We start from the raw sequence: 16,646 nt of genomic DNA, 5'->3' as shown, positions 1-16,646 counted from the left end.
CCAGGTGATTCAAGATGAGGTCCAAAAGCTATTAAAAATTGGGTCAATCCGCGAGGTAAAGTACCCTAATTGGTTAGCTAACACAGTTATTGTACCTAAGAAAAATGGTAAGTGGCGAGTCTGCGTAGATTATACAGATCTTAATAAAGCTTGTCCAAAAGATTCTTTTCCTTTACCACATATAGATCAATTAATTGATGCAACTGCAGGACATGAACTTTTAAGTTTTTTAGATGCATATTCAGGGTACAACCAAATTAAAATGGACCCTAGTGATGAAGAAAAAACTTCTTTCATCACAGACAGGGGGACTTACTGTTATAAAGTAATGCCCTTTGGTCTCAAAAATGCTGGGGCAACCTATCAAAGGTTGGTCACCAAAATGTTCCAGGAACATTTAGGAAAGACAATGGAGGTATATATATATAGACGATATGCTTGTCAAAACCCAACAGTCTCATGATCATATTTCTCATCTATCTGTAACATTTGAAATTTTGCGAAAATTTAATATGAAACTCAACCCAGAAAAATGTGCATTTGGAGTTTCATCAGGTAAATTTTTGGGTTTTCTTGTTTCTAACCATGGTATTGAGGTAAATCCTTCTCAGATCAAAGCAATAGAAGAAATCCCTGATATCCTTACTAATAAAAAGGAAGTTCAAAGATTAACGGGAAGAATTGCAGCTTTGGGGAGATTTATTTTCAAATCTTCAGAAAAATGTTTTAAGTTTTTCTCTGCACTCAAAAAGCAAGATTGTTTTGAATGGAATGAAGATTGTCAACAAGCCCTTAGAAATTTGAAAGCCTATTGGTCAAAACCACCGTTATTGGCAAAACTAAAGGTGGGAGAAAATCTTCTCATCTATCCGGCTGTGTCTGAAGTTGCAGTAAGTGCTGTTTTAGTCCGTGAGGACCGAGGTAAACAATCTCCTATTTATTATGTAAGTAAGTCCTTACTAGATGCTGAAACACGATACCTACAGCTAGAAAAGTTAGCATTAGCTTTGATCATGACATCTAGAAAATTAAGACCTTATTTTCAATGTCATCCCATCGTTGTAGTTACTGCTTTTCCGCTTCGAAATATTTTGCATAAACACGAACTGTCAGGAAGATTAGCAAAATGGGATATAGAACTAAGTGAATACGCAATCATTTATCAACCCAGGACCGCTATAAAATCTCAAGTACTAGCTGATTTCGTGGCTGATTTTAGTCAGGGGATGCATTTAGAAGCAGAAAAAGAATTACAAGTTTTTAATGGTGCAAACCCGGGGACTTGGGTTTTATTCACTGATGGTTCATCTAATATAAAAGGAGCAGGTCTGGGTATAGTTCTCATACCACCTACGGGTGAAATTATTAGGCAAGCTATAAAATGTCATTCTATAACTAACAATGAAGCAGAGTACGAAGCTGTAATTGCAGGTTTGGAATTGGCAAGAGAACTCGGCATAACACAAATTATAATCAAGAGTGATTCTCAACTCGTGTTCAATCAAGTGCTGGGGACTTATACAGCCAGGGAAACTCGAATGCAAGAATATCTCGAAAAGGTACGGGAACTAATTAAGCAATTCCAAACTTGGAAGGTAATGCAGATCCCAAGAGATGAGAATGTGGAGGTAGATGCTTTAGCTAATCTCGCATCTGCAGCTGACGTAGCAAACGACGCAAATGCTTCAGTCATACATTTATTTCATTCTGTTCTCGAACCTGATAAGAATGAGGTAAATTTTAATCATTTAACATGGAATTGGAGAAACAAAATTATTGTTTTTTTACAGCACGGAACCGTGCCTATTGACAAAGGGAAGGCTCACGCGCTTCGCAAAAAAGCCGCTCGATATTGTTTATATCAAGGAAATCTTTATCGAAAGAAGTTCGGTGGACCACTAGCACGGTGTCTCGGACCCTCTCAAACAGAATATGTGATGAGGGAAGTGCACGAAGGACATTGTGGAAATCACGCAGGGGGAAGGTCGCTGGTAAGAACATTGATTCGAGCAGGATATTATTGGCCTAAGATGGAAGAAGAGGCAAACAGTTTCGTGTCCAAATGTGATAAATGTCACAGATACGACAATAATATGCACAGACCAGCTGAGTTACTACACCCTGTTATAGCCCCGTTGCCCTTTATGAAATGGGGAATGGATATCGTAGGTCCACTACCACAAGGAAAAGGTCAGGTAAAGTTTCTTCTTGTACTCACAGATTATTTCACTAAATGGGTAGAAGCAGGAGAATTTAAACAGGTACGAGAGAAGGAAGTTAAAGACTTCATATGGCGAAATGTAATATGCTGCTTTGGAGCACCAAAGGAGATCGTGTGTGACAATGGACCACAATTCATAGGAGCTCAAATCACAAAATTTCTTCAAAGTTGGCAGATTAAAAGGATAACATCTACGCCATACCATCCAGTGGGTAATGGACAAGCGGAATCCACTAACAAAGTTATTATCAACAACTTGAAGAAGAGGTTACAGGATTCAAAAGGTAATTGGCCCGAGATATTACCTAGAGTATTATGGGCTTATCGTACAACGACAAAAACAAGCACTGGAGAAACACCATTTTCAATGGTTTATGGTGCAGAAGCCTTAATTCCGGTTGAAATAGGTGAACCAAGCACACGGTACGTTCAGGCAACGGAGGAATCTAATGATGAAGAGATGCGGGTCAACCTTGATTTGCTTGAAGGAAAAAGAGAAACTGCATTGATAAGAATGGCAACACAAAAGCAAGTAATTAAACGATATTACAATAGGAAAGCACGCCTCAGATTTTTCAAAGATGGGGACTTCGTGCTTAAAAAGGTGTTCCAATCTGCAAAGGCTGGTAATTCAGGAAAGCTAAGTCCAACGTGGGAAGGACCATACAAAGTTCGTGACATTGCGGGAAAAGGAGCATACGAGTTGGAGACAATGGACGACAAAGTTTTACCCTCACATTGGAATGCCGTCCATTTAAAGAGATATTACTTTTGAGAAAGTACCCACGGTCCGGTATCGCCATGTTAAAATTTTTCTTTTGAATTATTAACGTTTTACTAACGATTTTAGATGCTAGGAAAAAACCCTAACTCGTGCCAAATGATGAGTCACGACCTGCAAGGCAAAATGGAGTATTCTAAAATTCCTAGCCCAGGGTTACAATTAATCTGATGGAAGTACACACGAGTTAGGCAGTCTTCATCTATAATCGCATCTTCGAGTCCCGTATATTTTTCTGTTTCAGAAAAAGGACCAAATTGAAAGAAATAAACAAGTGCTCGAGGCTTCATACTTCACCGCTCCAACACTTGGGGGACTACATATCATATACAGATATGTGCAGAAAAACAGATACGAATATCGAACAAAGGTCGGCCACAAAGAGACGAGTGTTGAGAAAAAGTTACGAAGTCTTCAGCATTCATCATCGTGTTCAACAAACACAAGACATTCATCATAGTGTTTTTCCAGAGGGAACAATAGAGTCATCTCTCAAACTCATAAACGAAGTCACCTCTCAAACCCTTCCTAATATATAAAGATAGGGTCATGACTATGTACTAAAACAGGTTATGAAGAAAAACCTTGTTTATTTTATATTATGTAAAAATCTGTTGCAAGAAAAACAGTTACGAGAAAGTTATAGATGTATTTTAATACATGTAATAGTCAAAAAAAAAATTGTTAAAGTTCATGAATAAAAACTTGTCAAAGTTGTTTCATACAAAACATGTGTATTCCTATTTCTTTCATCGTATTATAACACCATTATGAAGTTGAGACGTCTTCTTCATTAAGTGTCGATAAAATAAAAGGGCCCTCTTTTATAAGTCTCATATTGATAATCCATGAGAAGAATCATAAAGCATTTTCAAAGGATAAAAATGCTAAGTTATTCTATAAGTCCTAGATAAATAGGCAAGAATAGAATATACAGAAGTACCGATAAAACTTCTTAATATAAAAGACAAAGTACAAACTTAGTCAGCAAAATATTTATTTTATACAAATGTCCCATTACGATAACTGGGGACTTCATCAAAAGATCCCTTTAAGTTACCACGGGATAACACCACCAGTTAATAAAAAAAATAAAAACAGTAAAGTTTGAAATACATTCAACTAGTCACTGAAGGGGTTGGAACATCAGAAGTTGCAACCTCATTTTCAGGGGCAGTCACAGGCACGGTAACAACTTCTGAAGGAGCAGCAATATGAGCGGTTTCAACTGGGCCTGGAATGTTAAAATCACCGAGGGAAGCAAGAGTCACGGGAACTTCAGCTTCCATGGACTGTGTCATAGAAGTTTCACCCTCAGGAGCTGGAATTGCAACTCCAATTGCCGCTGTAGCTACTTCTTCATTTAAAAGCTCTTCTTCCCCAGGAGTTCCAAGTGCAGGAGAAGGAGTATCAACTGGTTGTTGGCTTTTTTCAATAGTGTCTAAAACTTTGGCTAATTCAGATTGCAAATCAAAGTTTTCTTGAGTAGCTTCCATCAAAGCATCACGACGAGATTAGAAAAGCCCAACTTACCTCTATGTTGAAGTTCTCCTCAAGAAGTCCATATTCCCTCTCCCACATAGCAAGATCGTTCTTTAATATCTGGTGTTCAGCTAAGTGGGAGTCTAGGGAAGCTTCAAGGGAGGCATGAGAACTCTTCAAAGCACGTATTTCGTCAGAGGAGATCCTTAAGTCAGCCTGAGCTTGAGTCAAGCTTTGCACCAACTCCCCTGCATATTCTTCTTTCTTCTCCACAAGTGCCTTAAGCTCCCTAATTTCTTCACTAGCCTTTGATAGTTGTTTTGAAAATGAGTCATCCAAAACTTCCTTATCTTTTTCAAGTTGGCTTGAAGAAGCCTTGGAAATTGCTAGCTCATAAGTCAAACCACGCTTTTGCTGCTCCAGGAAATTTCTACTTTCTTGCAACTCCTCTATGGTCCCCTGAGCATTCTCAAACTGCTCCTTCCAGTTTGCTGCCTCAAGCTGGGTATCCTTGGCTATTCTCCTAGCCTCAGAGATAGCCTTCGCAGACTCTCGATCCTTCTTCTCTAGAGTGGAGACTTTTCCCATTAACTCAGTACCAATAAGATTAGCCTACAAGGGAAAGGCATCAAATGTGAGAATATAGAGAGATATATATATAAAAAACTTGTAAGTTAAAAGAGAAGTACCTTCAAGGTAGAATAAACTATGTCATTCATCAGAGTCAAGCAACTATGGCTCTCCATCTTCTTCTTCTCAATATCTCCGATTAAAGGCTCGAGCCAAACATCAGCTCCACCAGTCTTTCTCAAAAGGCTATGATTGGCAGGAACTTCAAGAGTAACACTTCTCATAGTCATGCCTCTGCAGCTAGAACCCGCCTCTGTATGCTGAACAGAGGGAGGGGGAACAATGGAAGGAGTAGTAGTAGAAGTGGTAAAAACAATGGGAGCTGTGGGAGTAAAAACAGGGATGGTAGGAGTAGATATGGGAACCAAAACAGGTAAAGAAACAGGAGTCGACAAAATAGGCAAAGAAATACTCGTGGTTCTCAAAGGAATAGAAGGAATAGAAGAAATGGGAATAGAAGAAGAAAGGGGAGTTTTATCAAGAACTGTTCCAAACTCTCCACTCTCAAAACCACTAACAAAGAGACATCGAATTGATTCATTAGAGCCTCTTGGAGTGGTATCCTCATCAGAAAGGATTTGAACAGGCTCGGAGATAGAGGCTCGAGCAAGAGTATCTTCAACTTCATCTCCATCAATGACGCGTCTCCTGGTTCTTGGCCTAGCTATCAAAGAGGTATTCTCTTCTTCCTCATTCTCAGAACTTTCTTCTACAACTTTTCTTTTTGGTAGTGTGGCCCGAGTCTTTTCCAAATCAAGTAAAGAGGTTGAAGACGCTCGAATGGCAACGGCTACCTCAGTTGTCATACCCCTGATACCAAATCCTGATAAAAAGAGGGATAAGGAATTGAAATAAGAAAGAATTCAATATACGGCAAAGTATAAGGAAATACATACCATGGGTATTCACTTTCCAACCATTCAAAAGGGAAATTGATTTCCAAGTTCTCTCCTCCATAGGCGCAATCTTCAAAATTGAATCTACCCAACCACGGAAGTTGGGAACGTGTTCCACATCTCCCATGGTTGCTACAAAAAGCCAAAAAGAGATGAGATTAGAAAAGAAACCAAAATTCTTAAAAACTAAGATACGGTAGGAAAAAGAAAAACTTACGTGCAAAATTCCACTTCTCAGGGAAGAGAATGCTTGTTTCACCCAACAAATCTATTGTACGTACAACAACGTAACGACAATACCACCCTCGATCCTTGTCATCTTCGGGGTTTACTAAAACCTTCTTGTTTCTTGCAGTTAAGGTAAAAACTCCATGGCGGAACAATTTGGGGTAGTATAGGTGAATAAGATGGGAAAAGGTAAAAGTAACATTGGCTTTAGTAGACAAATACCTTAAGCAAGCCACAGCTCTCCAAACAAGAGGCCCTACTTGAGCTAAGCAAATTTTGAAAAAGCGACAAAATTCAAGAATAACTGGGTTAATGCCAGGATTAAATCCCAAAGTAAATGGATAAGTATAAACGAAAGAGAATCCAATTCTGAAAGAAGAAATTCTTTGGTTTGGGGCAGGAATCATCATACGAAGATTATCTCTCCAATTACAATCTTTCCTAACAGTGGGAATCACAAGTTCAGTTATTAAAGAAGGATAGGTGTCAGCTTTTTCTAAATTTTTAACTTGTTCTTGGAGAGATCTTTTATCATTCCCAAAAGATAAATCATTGGGTATGATTTCTTCAACTAAAGGCTCCTGAGTAGGTTTAGAGAGTTCTTTACCTTTAGAAGAGGGGGTCTTTGGGATAGAACTCCTAATACCAGAAGAAGAAGAAGCAGAACCAGATGAACCACCATGAGTGGATCCTAGGCTCAAGCTCCGAAACCTACCTCCTCTGCCTCTCCTATGTCTTACGGGGGCATTGGGGAAGTGATCTAGAATTGGAACTTTTCTAGGGTTAGGGTTTGGAGATGACATTGTTGAAGAAGGATAAACTAAAGAGGAGAAAAAACAGAAGTGAATAATAAATTACTTGTTGAAGATCTACGAAGAAGAAAACAAAAGAAAGAGGGTTAAATATGTTTATAATGACAATCGTCAAAATTAGAAGTGTAATGATGGAAAACCTATAATAAAGGCAACTAACACTTCGTAAATAGTGAGAATGAAGAAGCCTTGAAAAAAGGGCGCAGAATTGCAGAACCAATCAAAAGGTGACACGTATGTAAAGCATTAATTAGAAGGGACAATTGAAGCGTCAGTACTGTCATAGTATTAATTACAGCAAAAATTCCCTTTTTATGAAGATCCACTTCCCAGATATTTAATTGATAAATAAATGGAAAGTGGGGGGACTATCTGTATTGGGAAAAATTGAATTTACATTGAAGGTGACGTGGCATGATACGAGGACTGGTCAAATGGTCAAAACATGATGATCAGTTAAGAGACACGAGTGACAACAGATACGGGGAAAGGAAAGCTAAATAGGCACGAAAGGCAATTCAAATAATACAAGCTTCATACCTATTTACGTCATTTAAAGCCAAGAGATCAGAAGGCATTGAAGACATGAATATGATGACAAAAAGGAGTCCAAATTCAATATTAAATACCCAATACTTTAGAGAATTGGTATTAAATAGGAATGATTGTGTAACGTCTTATTTAATGTCATTTATTGCTCATAATTATCTCATTAAGGCTAAGGTATTACTCATTTATTTAGGATCAACTATAAAAGGAGGAGGTCAGGTCATTTATAGGGACGGAGGATACCATCAACATTACATTAAAATAAAAACTTATCTACTGCTTATTTGTCATTCTCAAAAAGTCTATTATTTCTTTTCCGTCTCCTGATTATCAGTAGCCTGAATTTCTATTTGTCTTTAACTTTGACCAAAGAATCATATTTTTGGTTAAAGACTTTCGCCCCTAAATCCACCCCTGGGTGCATTGGTGTCTACCGGGGTCCCTGATGCTTCGAATCAACTCTTTACTACCTTCTTGTATCATAGTTTTAGCATATTTTTTCTGTATATATTTTTTAAAACTTTGCTTGGAAATTTACACGAAACTACAGTCCCATTAAACCTGGGAAATAAATTTTGGTAATTCGGAGTATCTTTTTGTCTAACTTTTCTTCTACCTCTAACAAGAAGAGCAAGTTAAACTGATTCTTATAGCTTTATGGCCAACCTTCTAAAATTAGTTTATTTTAATAAGTTTCTTTTGTAAAAATATTTTTCAAAAAAATACTTTTGATGAGAAATAGTTTGTGTTTGGCTAATTAATTTAAAAAATACTTTTGAGTAACAATTAATTAATGTTTGGCTAAACTTTTAAAAAGTGCTTTTATGTATATTTTTCTTAAAAGTGCTTTGGGAAAAATTATTTTTTTAACTGCTTCTGCTTCTACTTAAGTATATTTTTCCCTTCTAAAAGTTTGGCTAAACACCGTAACTTTAGGAAGAAAAATAAATTGGCAAAAGAAAATTATTTTTGGCCAAAAAAAAAAAAAAAGGTTTGCCCATCTTGTTCTACATTCAATACAATGCTCTTATGATGACTAGCCAGCTATATATTGCTAGGACCAGAGGCTAGTAGTTTGGTGGTTATTAAATGAAAGATATGGCCAGCTTCCTATCCATCCAAACCTCCGTAACTTAATGTTTTTAGTGGTCGTTTGGTTCAATTGTTGAATAGACAAGGATTTCCAATTTTTAAGGGTTGTTTGGCTTTTAGGGATTATACGAGAGCGTGCGGGTAGCTGACAGCCATATCATCAACGGGCAACCCGAATAGAACCTCCACGTCCTGTAGCGTGATGGTAGCCTCGCCGATCGGTAGATGAAATATGTGACTCTTCGGTCTCCACCGCTCTATCATAGCCGTGATCAGGGGCCAGTCGAACTATAACCGGCCGATCTCTATAATCCGGTAAAACCCCATCTGCTAAAGGCATGTAACTGTATGGGATGAAGTGGGTGGTCCCTAATGAACTCTCAAAGATCGTCTATACGTCTAGGGTAAAAGGTCTGGGACGACAATTGTCTATCCTATATGTGTGAAGACCTATGGCTACCCTGGAGCAACCGTAGCTCTAGAATAACATGTTCAGGATGCACTGACGGAGGATCCATCATGATGTCTGTAAATTGAATAATATTAGTTAAAATATTTTTCTCTTTAATCGTTTAACATCTTTAAATATATTGTGATATTTTTTATATTAATATTTAATCGATAGATTATCTATATTATTACTTAGGTTGATAAATAAAATATTTATTTATATGTTAGTTTCTTAGATTTTTCGACTAAAATTCGAAAGGATTTTGTTTGAACTGTCAACTTTTTTCCAGGTGTTTTTGGGGTATAAGAAAATTAAATATTTAATTTCCTTAACTAATCTCGATGTTCTAAATAATTATTCGTATAAAAAATACTGTTAAAGTTTTTTTGCGTTCATAACGATTTATATCTTAATTTAATACAGTTAAACAAACAAAAACGACACAATCTTTTTTACGTACTGTCAATTTTTTAACAATCTTATTCTTGATTAAAACAATACTAAATACTTAATTTTTTAACTATTTGATATTATTATTAAAACTTTACTATTAAGTATTTATGTCATTCATAACGATTTGTTTGTTAATTATTATATTTTACACAAAAATCCGGCATCGTCTCTTTTATACTGCCAACTAATTATTTTGTGATTCATATCTAACTTTTTATTATTATTATTATTATTATTATTATTATTATTATTATTATTATTATTATTATTATTATTATTATTATTATTATCTAAATGATACATTTACTATACACTTAATAATTGATTAAAATTTGATCCATAATTGAGTACTCTAACCGGGTTAGTTAATGAGGATACATAGTTTTAATTCTACACTAAAGAATCCTAAAGAGCACTAAAGTCACACTATTCGAAATGGCCATAAACAACATCAACTAATATAAATTAAAATTTATTATCAGTTCAACTATGCTAAAGGGCTCTACATAACACTAAAGAGCACTACACAATACTCAAGGGCACTAAACAACACTAAAGTCACAAATGAACAATATACAATTTGTATAATTTTTTGAACATAAATAAACTAAACGGATAAAAAACAAGAAAATAAATATTTCAAAAATGATCACAAAAGCAAACAATACAGTAAAAACAACTAATTAGTCAATTATATACATGAATTATACTACAAAAGTGAATTGGAATGCTTCTTTTTCGAGTTTTTTGAATTGAGAAAGAATGAAGATTTGACCATCGAACCGGACAATAAAAAAGCTCCGTGTAACAAAGCCTTGAATCAGGTGTTAGCTAGCTAAAATAATGACGGGACACGATTTTGGGAAAGGTCACCAATAATTTTTTCCACCTATTTTAATGTTTTGAATCAAAAAAGACATCATTTTGTTCCGGACTCACAATTAAATGCCCAGTGTGCCAGCCAACAAGTTTAAAAACTCAATTTGCAAGTGGACTCATATCATCTGCAATACTTAAGATATTGTCTTTATCAGTGTCGTCTCTCTCAGAATCTTAATCACTATCATTCTATCAAGATGTACAAATTTTAATTAACCTCGTATTTTTTTTATCGGAAAAATCTATAAACTTTCATATTCTCAATGATACAAAGAATCCCACGAGTTTGACTTTTTTTTTTTTCGTGATCTCAGAATTTTAGAAAAGTCACTTATAAGCTCCCCAAAATTCTTTGGAGCTTTGAAGCAACGATAAAATTGTTTATGTGTAGGTTATGGGCTCGAGCCGTAAAAGTAGCCGCTAATGTTTACATTATTGTAGGTTGTCTACGTCACACGCCTTGGGATGCGGCCCTACAATGGGCTGTGTCACGACCCAAAACTACCCCGATTGTGATGGCGCCTATCATGAAACTAGGCCAGCCGACACATTTCCAAAACCAATCAATATTTTTCCTTCTTAGGACAAAATCAAGCTTTTTAACAATAAACCTTTATAAAGTGTTTAAAACAAAATAACAATGCGGAAAGAAAGCCCGACATCGGGATATCACTAGTCATGAGTATCTACTACAACTGTCTGACAACCTCAAGACCAACACGGTAGGAAAACAAATCACAGAATACACAAAGGAAGAATAAGGAGGGAGAAAAGCAGGGCTGCGATCGCCAGGCAGCTAACTTGGTAACTCCGATGAACTTGCCACTGAGACATCAACGCCCGCCACCGGGTTCAAACATACCTGAATCTGCACACAAAGTGCAGGGAGTAATGTGAGTACGCCAACTCAGTAAGTAATAAAAGTAAATAAAGACTGAGCAGTAGGAAACAAATAAAATCCACATCATGATAAACTCAGTAAGCACAACATGCTTTCAATTCAGAATATGAGTCAAATCATCTCATTTAAAATCCAATTTTTGGTAAAAAGTCATTTGGAGATACTGTCCAATAATTTCAATAGAGGTTCAATGAAATTTATAGTAAAAGTGATGAAAATCATAATCGGCCCATCGGGCAAAACATAAATCATAAACAGCACCTTGGGCAAACACATATCATAAACAACCCCTCGGACAACCTTTCGGTCACTCATATACATTTCAAAACATAAAAATCTCAATGGAAATAACAAAGTCAAATCTGTAATTAAACTCCGAACATCTCGTAAAAACTCTAGTTTCAATGAAAGTTGTTTAAAATATTTTTGTCCAGCATTTTCAATAGAGGCCCAGTATAAAGAGTAGTGAAAACAGTAATTTCGTAAAACAAGTCCCTCGAGCAAAAATATCACTCATATATGTATAGCCCCTCGGGCAAGCCTCTCAGTCACTCATGACTCAACTGTCTTCAATCAGCACTCACACTCAACACTCATGCTCAATAGGTACCTTATAATAACCTTTGTGGCATGCAGCCCAACCCATAAATATATATAGTCGACTGCGTGCAGACTACGGAGGGGCTCCTATAGCCCAAACACTATATCGCTGCGGCGTGCAGCCCGATCCAACATTTCGCTGCGGCGTGCAGCCCGATCCATATATCGCTGCGGCATGCAGCCCGATCCTTACACACACACACACACACATATATATATATATATACACACATCACTGCGCCGTGCAACCCGATCCATAAATATATAATCCTCACAACGAGGCCCTCTGCCTCTCTCAGTCATCAACCTCACAATCAGGCCCTCGGCCTCTCTCAGTCATCAACCTCACAAGCCACTCGGGCTATTAGTAAAACAGGGTGCTCAGCCCAAAGATATCATTTTTATGCATCAAAGGAGTAATAAATACTGAGTTATAAAATTAATAAAAATATAACATGACTGAGTACAGATCTTAAGTCAAAACAATGATGAACTAATAAGAAAAAACCCCTAAGGGTCCAAACAACTTGGCACAAGGCCCAAGTATGGCATTCAGCCAAAAACATAGTAATATTTTCCAAAACACGAGTGTATCAAATAGTTTTCAGTCAAATACGCAACTTAAGAGTTGCTACGGAACGGACCAAGTCACAATCCCCAACGGTGCACGCCCTCACGCTCGTCATCTAGCATGTGCGTCACCCTAATATAGTGAAACGAAGTGAACTCCGGGATTTCATATCCTCAGGACAAGATTTACAATCATTACTTATCTCAAACCGGACGAACATCTACACCGCGATGCCCTTGCCACTCGTCTCGACCTCAAATCACCCCGAATCTATCCAAAATCAGAATCATAACATCAATATAAGCCAAAGGGACAGAGCCCACGCAAAAATTATCAAATTAAACTCAAAATCCCAAAATTGGCCAAGCCCGACCTCCGGGCCCACGTCTCGAAATTCAATAAAAATCACAATACTAGAATCCTTAACCTCTCACGAGTCTATACATACCAAGAACATTAAAATCGGACATCAAATGGCCCCTCAAATCCTCAATTTAACTCTCCAATTTCAAGCTCTAATCTCCAAGTTCCTTCTCTAATTTTCCCACTAACTGCATGATAAGACAATGGAATAATCACCATAAACACAAGATACAAAACTCAAGTAACTTACCTCACCGAAAACACATGATTCCTCCTTGAAATCACTGCTTGGAGCTCCAAAATCGACCAAAAATAGTGGAAGAATGACTAAAGTTCGCGAAGGAATGCTTATATAGTCTCTGCCCAGGGATTCCGCACCTGCGATACCATAAGTGCATGTGCGCTTCCACTTCTGCGAAAAATATCCGCTTCCGCGGATTTCATTTACCTCACCAGGCCTCGCATCTGAGGTCGTTTCGCCGCTTCTGCGGCGTCGCAAATGCGGTTTACCAAGCCGCACCTACGGTCCTCCATACACCTGCGCCTCTCTTCCTCTCTTGCGGAGCTCGCACCTGCGGTCCCCAATCTGCAGGTGCGGATATGACAGAAGCAATAACATCAGCTGCAATTTCTCAAATTCAACCTCTCCGAAAACTATCCGAAGTCATCCCGAGGCAAAAATACGAACAAGTCATATATCATCATTCAAACTCACAGCAACCCTCGGAACACTCAAAACATCCAAACACCAAATCACCCTCGGATTCAAGTCTAAGGATTTCTAAACTTCCGAATTCCGCAATCGATCCAAAAACCTATCAAACCTTATTCGAATGCCCTGAAATTTTGTACACACGTCATAAATAACACAACAGACCTACTCCAATTTCCAAAATTCTATTCCGACCCCGATATCAAGATTTCCACTGCCAATCGAAAAATGCCAAATTCCCAATTTCGCCAATTCAAGCCTAAATCTACCACGGACTTCTAAATCACATTCTGGACGTGCTCCCAAGTCCAAAATCACCTAATGGAGCTAACCAAATCATAAAAATCCAAATCCGAGATCGAATACTAAAAAAATCAAGACTAGGTCAAACCTTTCAAACTAAAAGCTTTAAGCTGAGAATCATCCTTCCATATCTATTCCGATTAACCTGAAAACCACAACCGACGATTTACATAAGTTATAATACATCATACGGGGCTAGTCATACCCGAGAACTGGCGAGCGAAGTGCAAGTGCTCAAAACGACCGGTCGGGTTGTGCCCCTTTTTTTAAACTTATAATTAAGCTGCTGTTTTGTTGCCATTATTAGTATTGTCCCTTAAAATATGGCGATGAAATATTCTTAAACAATTATAGATTGAACAAACATTCCAGAAAGACAAAAAATTATATCCAAAAGAATGGAAACATATTCTTCACTTATAAACTTCAAGATAATCCATAAACTCCTAGAAATGGCATCGTAACAGAACCAAACCACAACTTGCCATGTTTTTCCTCAACTTGACTGATATACCTCAACGTCTTGCCTTCTTCATCTTCCAAAACTTCCAACATTTGTCCCTCCGCGCTTAGCTTGATTGCAGTAGCAGATGTTTTTGCATTCAAAGCAACCCAGAATTCTCCTCTCGAATTTATTCTAATGTTGTCTGGAAATCCTGGCACATCTGCAAATATATCGTGTCGTCCTTTGTAGGGGCCTTTAATCCAATACCTTATTATTCTACAATTGGCAGTTTCAGACACTAGCAGAAAAGACTGGTCTTTGTTTAAAGCTACACCATTTGCAAAAGCAAGGCCTCTTAATAAAACTGTTACTTTTTTGGTTGACTTATCATATTTCATAAGCCTGCCTGTTGTATCTCCACTTACAAATGCAGCAAAATATTGCCTGCGCTGGTACTTTGTGCTTGAATCCGTGAAGTAAATTACATTATTCTGATCATCAATATCCATGTCATTTGTGAAAATCAATGGCTTGCCTTCAAATTCATGGACTAGGGGGGTAGCTAATCCTCCTTTTGGTCCAACAACTTGGAGTCCAAAATAAGCATCAGCAATATAGAGGTCACCTGTTTTCTTATCAAATCTTAAACCCAATGGCCTTCCACATATATGTTCCATTTCAGGAGCAGATGGCCGGGTACAATTATTTCTTTCAGAAGAGGTGACTGCAAAATTAGCCCACGTTTGAGCTTGTTCTTGCCACTTAAGAATACGGCCATCGGCAACTCCTGTATAGGGGCCTTCTCCATTTGGATCGAAAGCAATGCTCTCTGGTCCAACTGCTCCTTTCAGTTGTATTATCTCAGCTTTTCGGAGGAGATTTTGGGTGCTTGGTATTGGTGGTTGTTTCAACATATTTTCGGAGTTGAAGGCTAAAATTACTGAAATAAGTGTAAGTGCTGTTGTAGCACTCAACAGTAGCTTTGAAGCATTCATGAGGAGTACTACTCTCTTTTGGTTACAAGTTAGAAATAATGGTGTGAGGTTATGTTGAAGTTCTCATCTTTTTATAGGACGTTTTAGTTTGGTTGTATTAAAGCAGACTGACTTTACACATGGACCTCAATGTCGTCCCAGAGTGACATAAATAGTAAGTCAGAGAACAAACAAAGTAGCGGTGGAGAAATAACTTAGGGGTCGTTTGGTAGGATGAATTAGATAAAATAATGTATATATGCATTAATTTTCTGTATTAATAATGTTTTGTTTGGTACATTTTTTGAACATATGCATTAGTTATATATCATATTTGGTATTATTCTATGCATAACTAATGCATAACAAGACTATGGTATTAACAATGCAATGAGTTTTAATGCATGCATTAGCTTAGTTAAAGACAATATAGTCCTTCAAAATTTATGCTTGATTAAAATATATTATCCCTAGTAATAAATAAATACTTAACATATTTTTTTTAATAGATAAATATTCAACTCTATACTACAATATAGGTAGACAAATTAAATATTTTTTTAAAAAAACTTTTTCATATAAAAGCATTCTTCATATGTTTCTTTTAAAGAGATAAAGCGATGGACTAGGTATGAGGGTATTTTTGTAAACAAACAATTCTTTTAGAAATTATACAATGCTTTAACACATCAAACCAACTAATGGATAAAAAATATGTCAGCACAACTAATGCAAGCATAACTAATATCAACATTACTAATACATCATATTCAACATTATTCTTGTACCCTCTGCCAAACGACCCTTACTAAATAGTATTAATGACTGAAATGAACTTCTATATATAAAATACAAAATGGTCAAAAGGGACGGCAGAAACTTGGGATAGAAAAGCGGAAGTTGATAAAGAAATTAATAGGAGAGATGGGAAGATTTGATTTGTTGTGGGAGCTTTAACTTAATTAATTCAAGATTTAAGCGAGATTGACTTCCAACATTGGCCCCCTAAAAGAAACATTCTTTCTTTCCAAATATCAGCCACTAAAGTACTACTAATGTCACAATTAAAGGAAAAAGGATTGATGGCATTATTCCGAGGATCAAGTAACTCTCAACACTCTTAAAGATTGGCTATTTGGATATTGACTATAAGTTCATGAAGTGTACTACAATAAGTTTAATTGTTCAACATGCACTTTACTCTTAATATCAAGTCTGATATAATAACATAAAAAATTAGAGCGATAACCTACTATAATGAGTTAAATTGTACCATTTGTGTAAAATTATTTACACCGCTAGT

At 36.9% G+C, this 16,646-nt stretch overlaps 1 protein-coding gene across 1 annotated transcript; it reads right to left on the bottom strand.

The window, feature by feature from the left end:
- Nucleotides 1-14,264: 14,264 nt before the first annotated feature.
- On the bottom strand, nucleotides 14,265-15,429 carry LOC107805536 (protein STRICTOSIDINE SYNTHASE-LIKE 10-like). Its single transcript, XM_016629593.2, has one exon. The coding sequence runs from the start codon at nucleotides 15,362-15,364 to the stop codon at nucleotides 14,351-14,353; it is 1,014 nt and encodes a 337-aa protein (XP_016485079.1). The 5' UTR covers nucleotides 15,365-15,429; the 3' UTR covers nucleotides 14,265-14,350.
- Between the last annotated feature and the right edge of the window lie 1,217 nt (nucleotides 15,430-16,646).

The sequence above is a fragment of the Nicotiana tabacum genome, chromosome 10 (assembly GCF_000715075.1).
Source record: "Nicotiana tabacum cultivar K326 chromosome 10, ASM71507v2, whole genome shotgun sequence".
NCBI lineage: Eukaryota > Viridiplantae > Streptophyta > Magnoliopsida > Solanales > Solanaceae > Nicotiana > Nicotiana tabacum.
Note: the sequence above shows the minus strand (reverse complement) of the source record. Positions and strands in the feature narration are given on the sequence as shown.

Coding starts and splice junctions, on each gene's coding strand:
- LOC107805536 (XM_016629593.2), bottom strand. CDS start 15,364: ATGAATGCTTCAAAGCTACTGTTGAGTGCTACAACAGCACTTACACTT.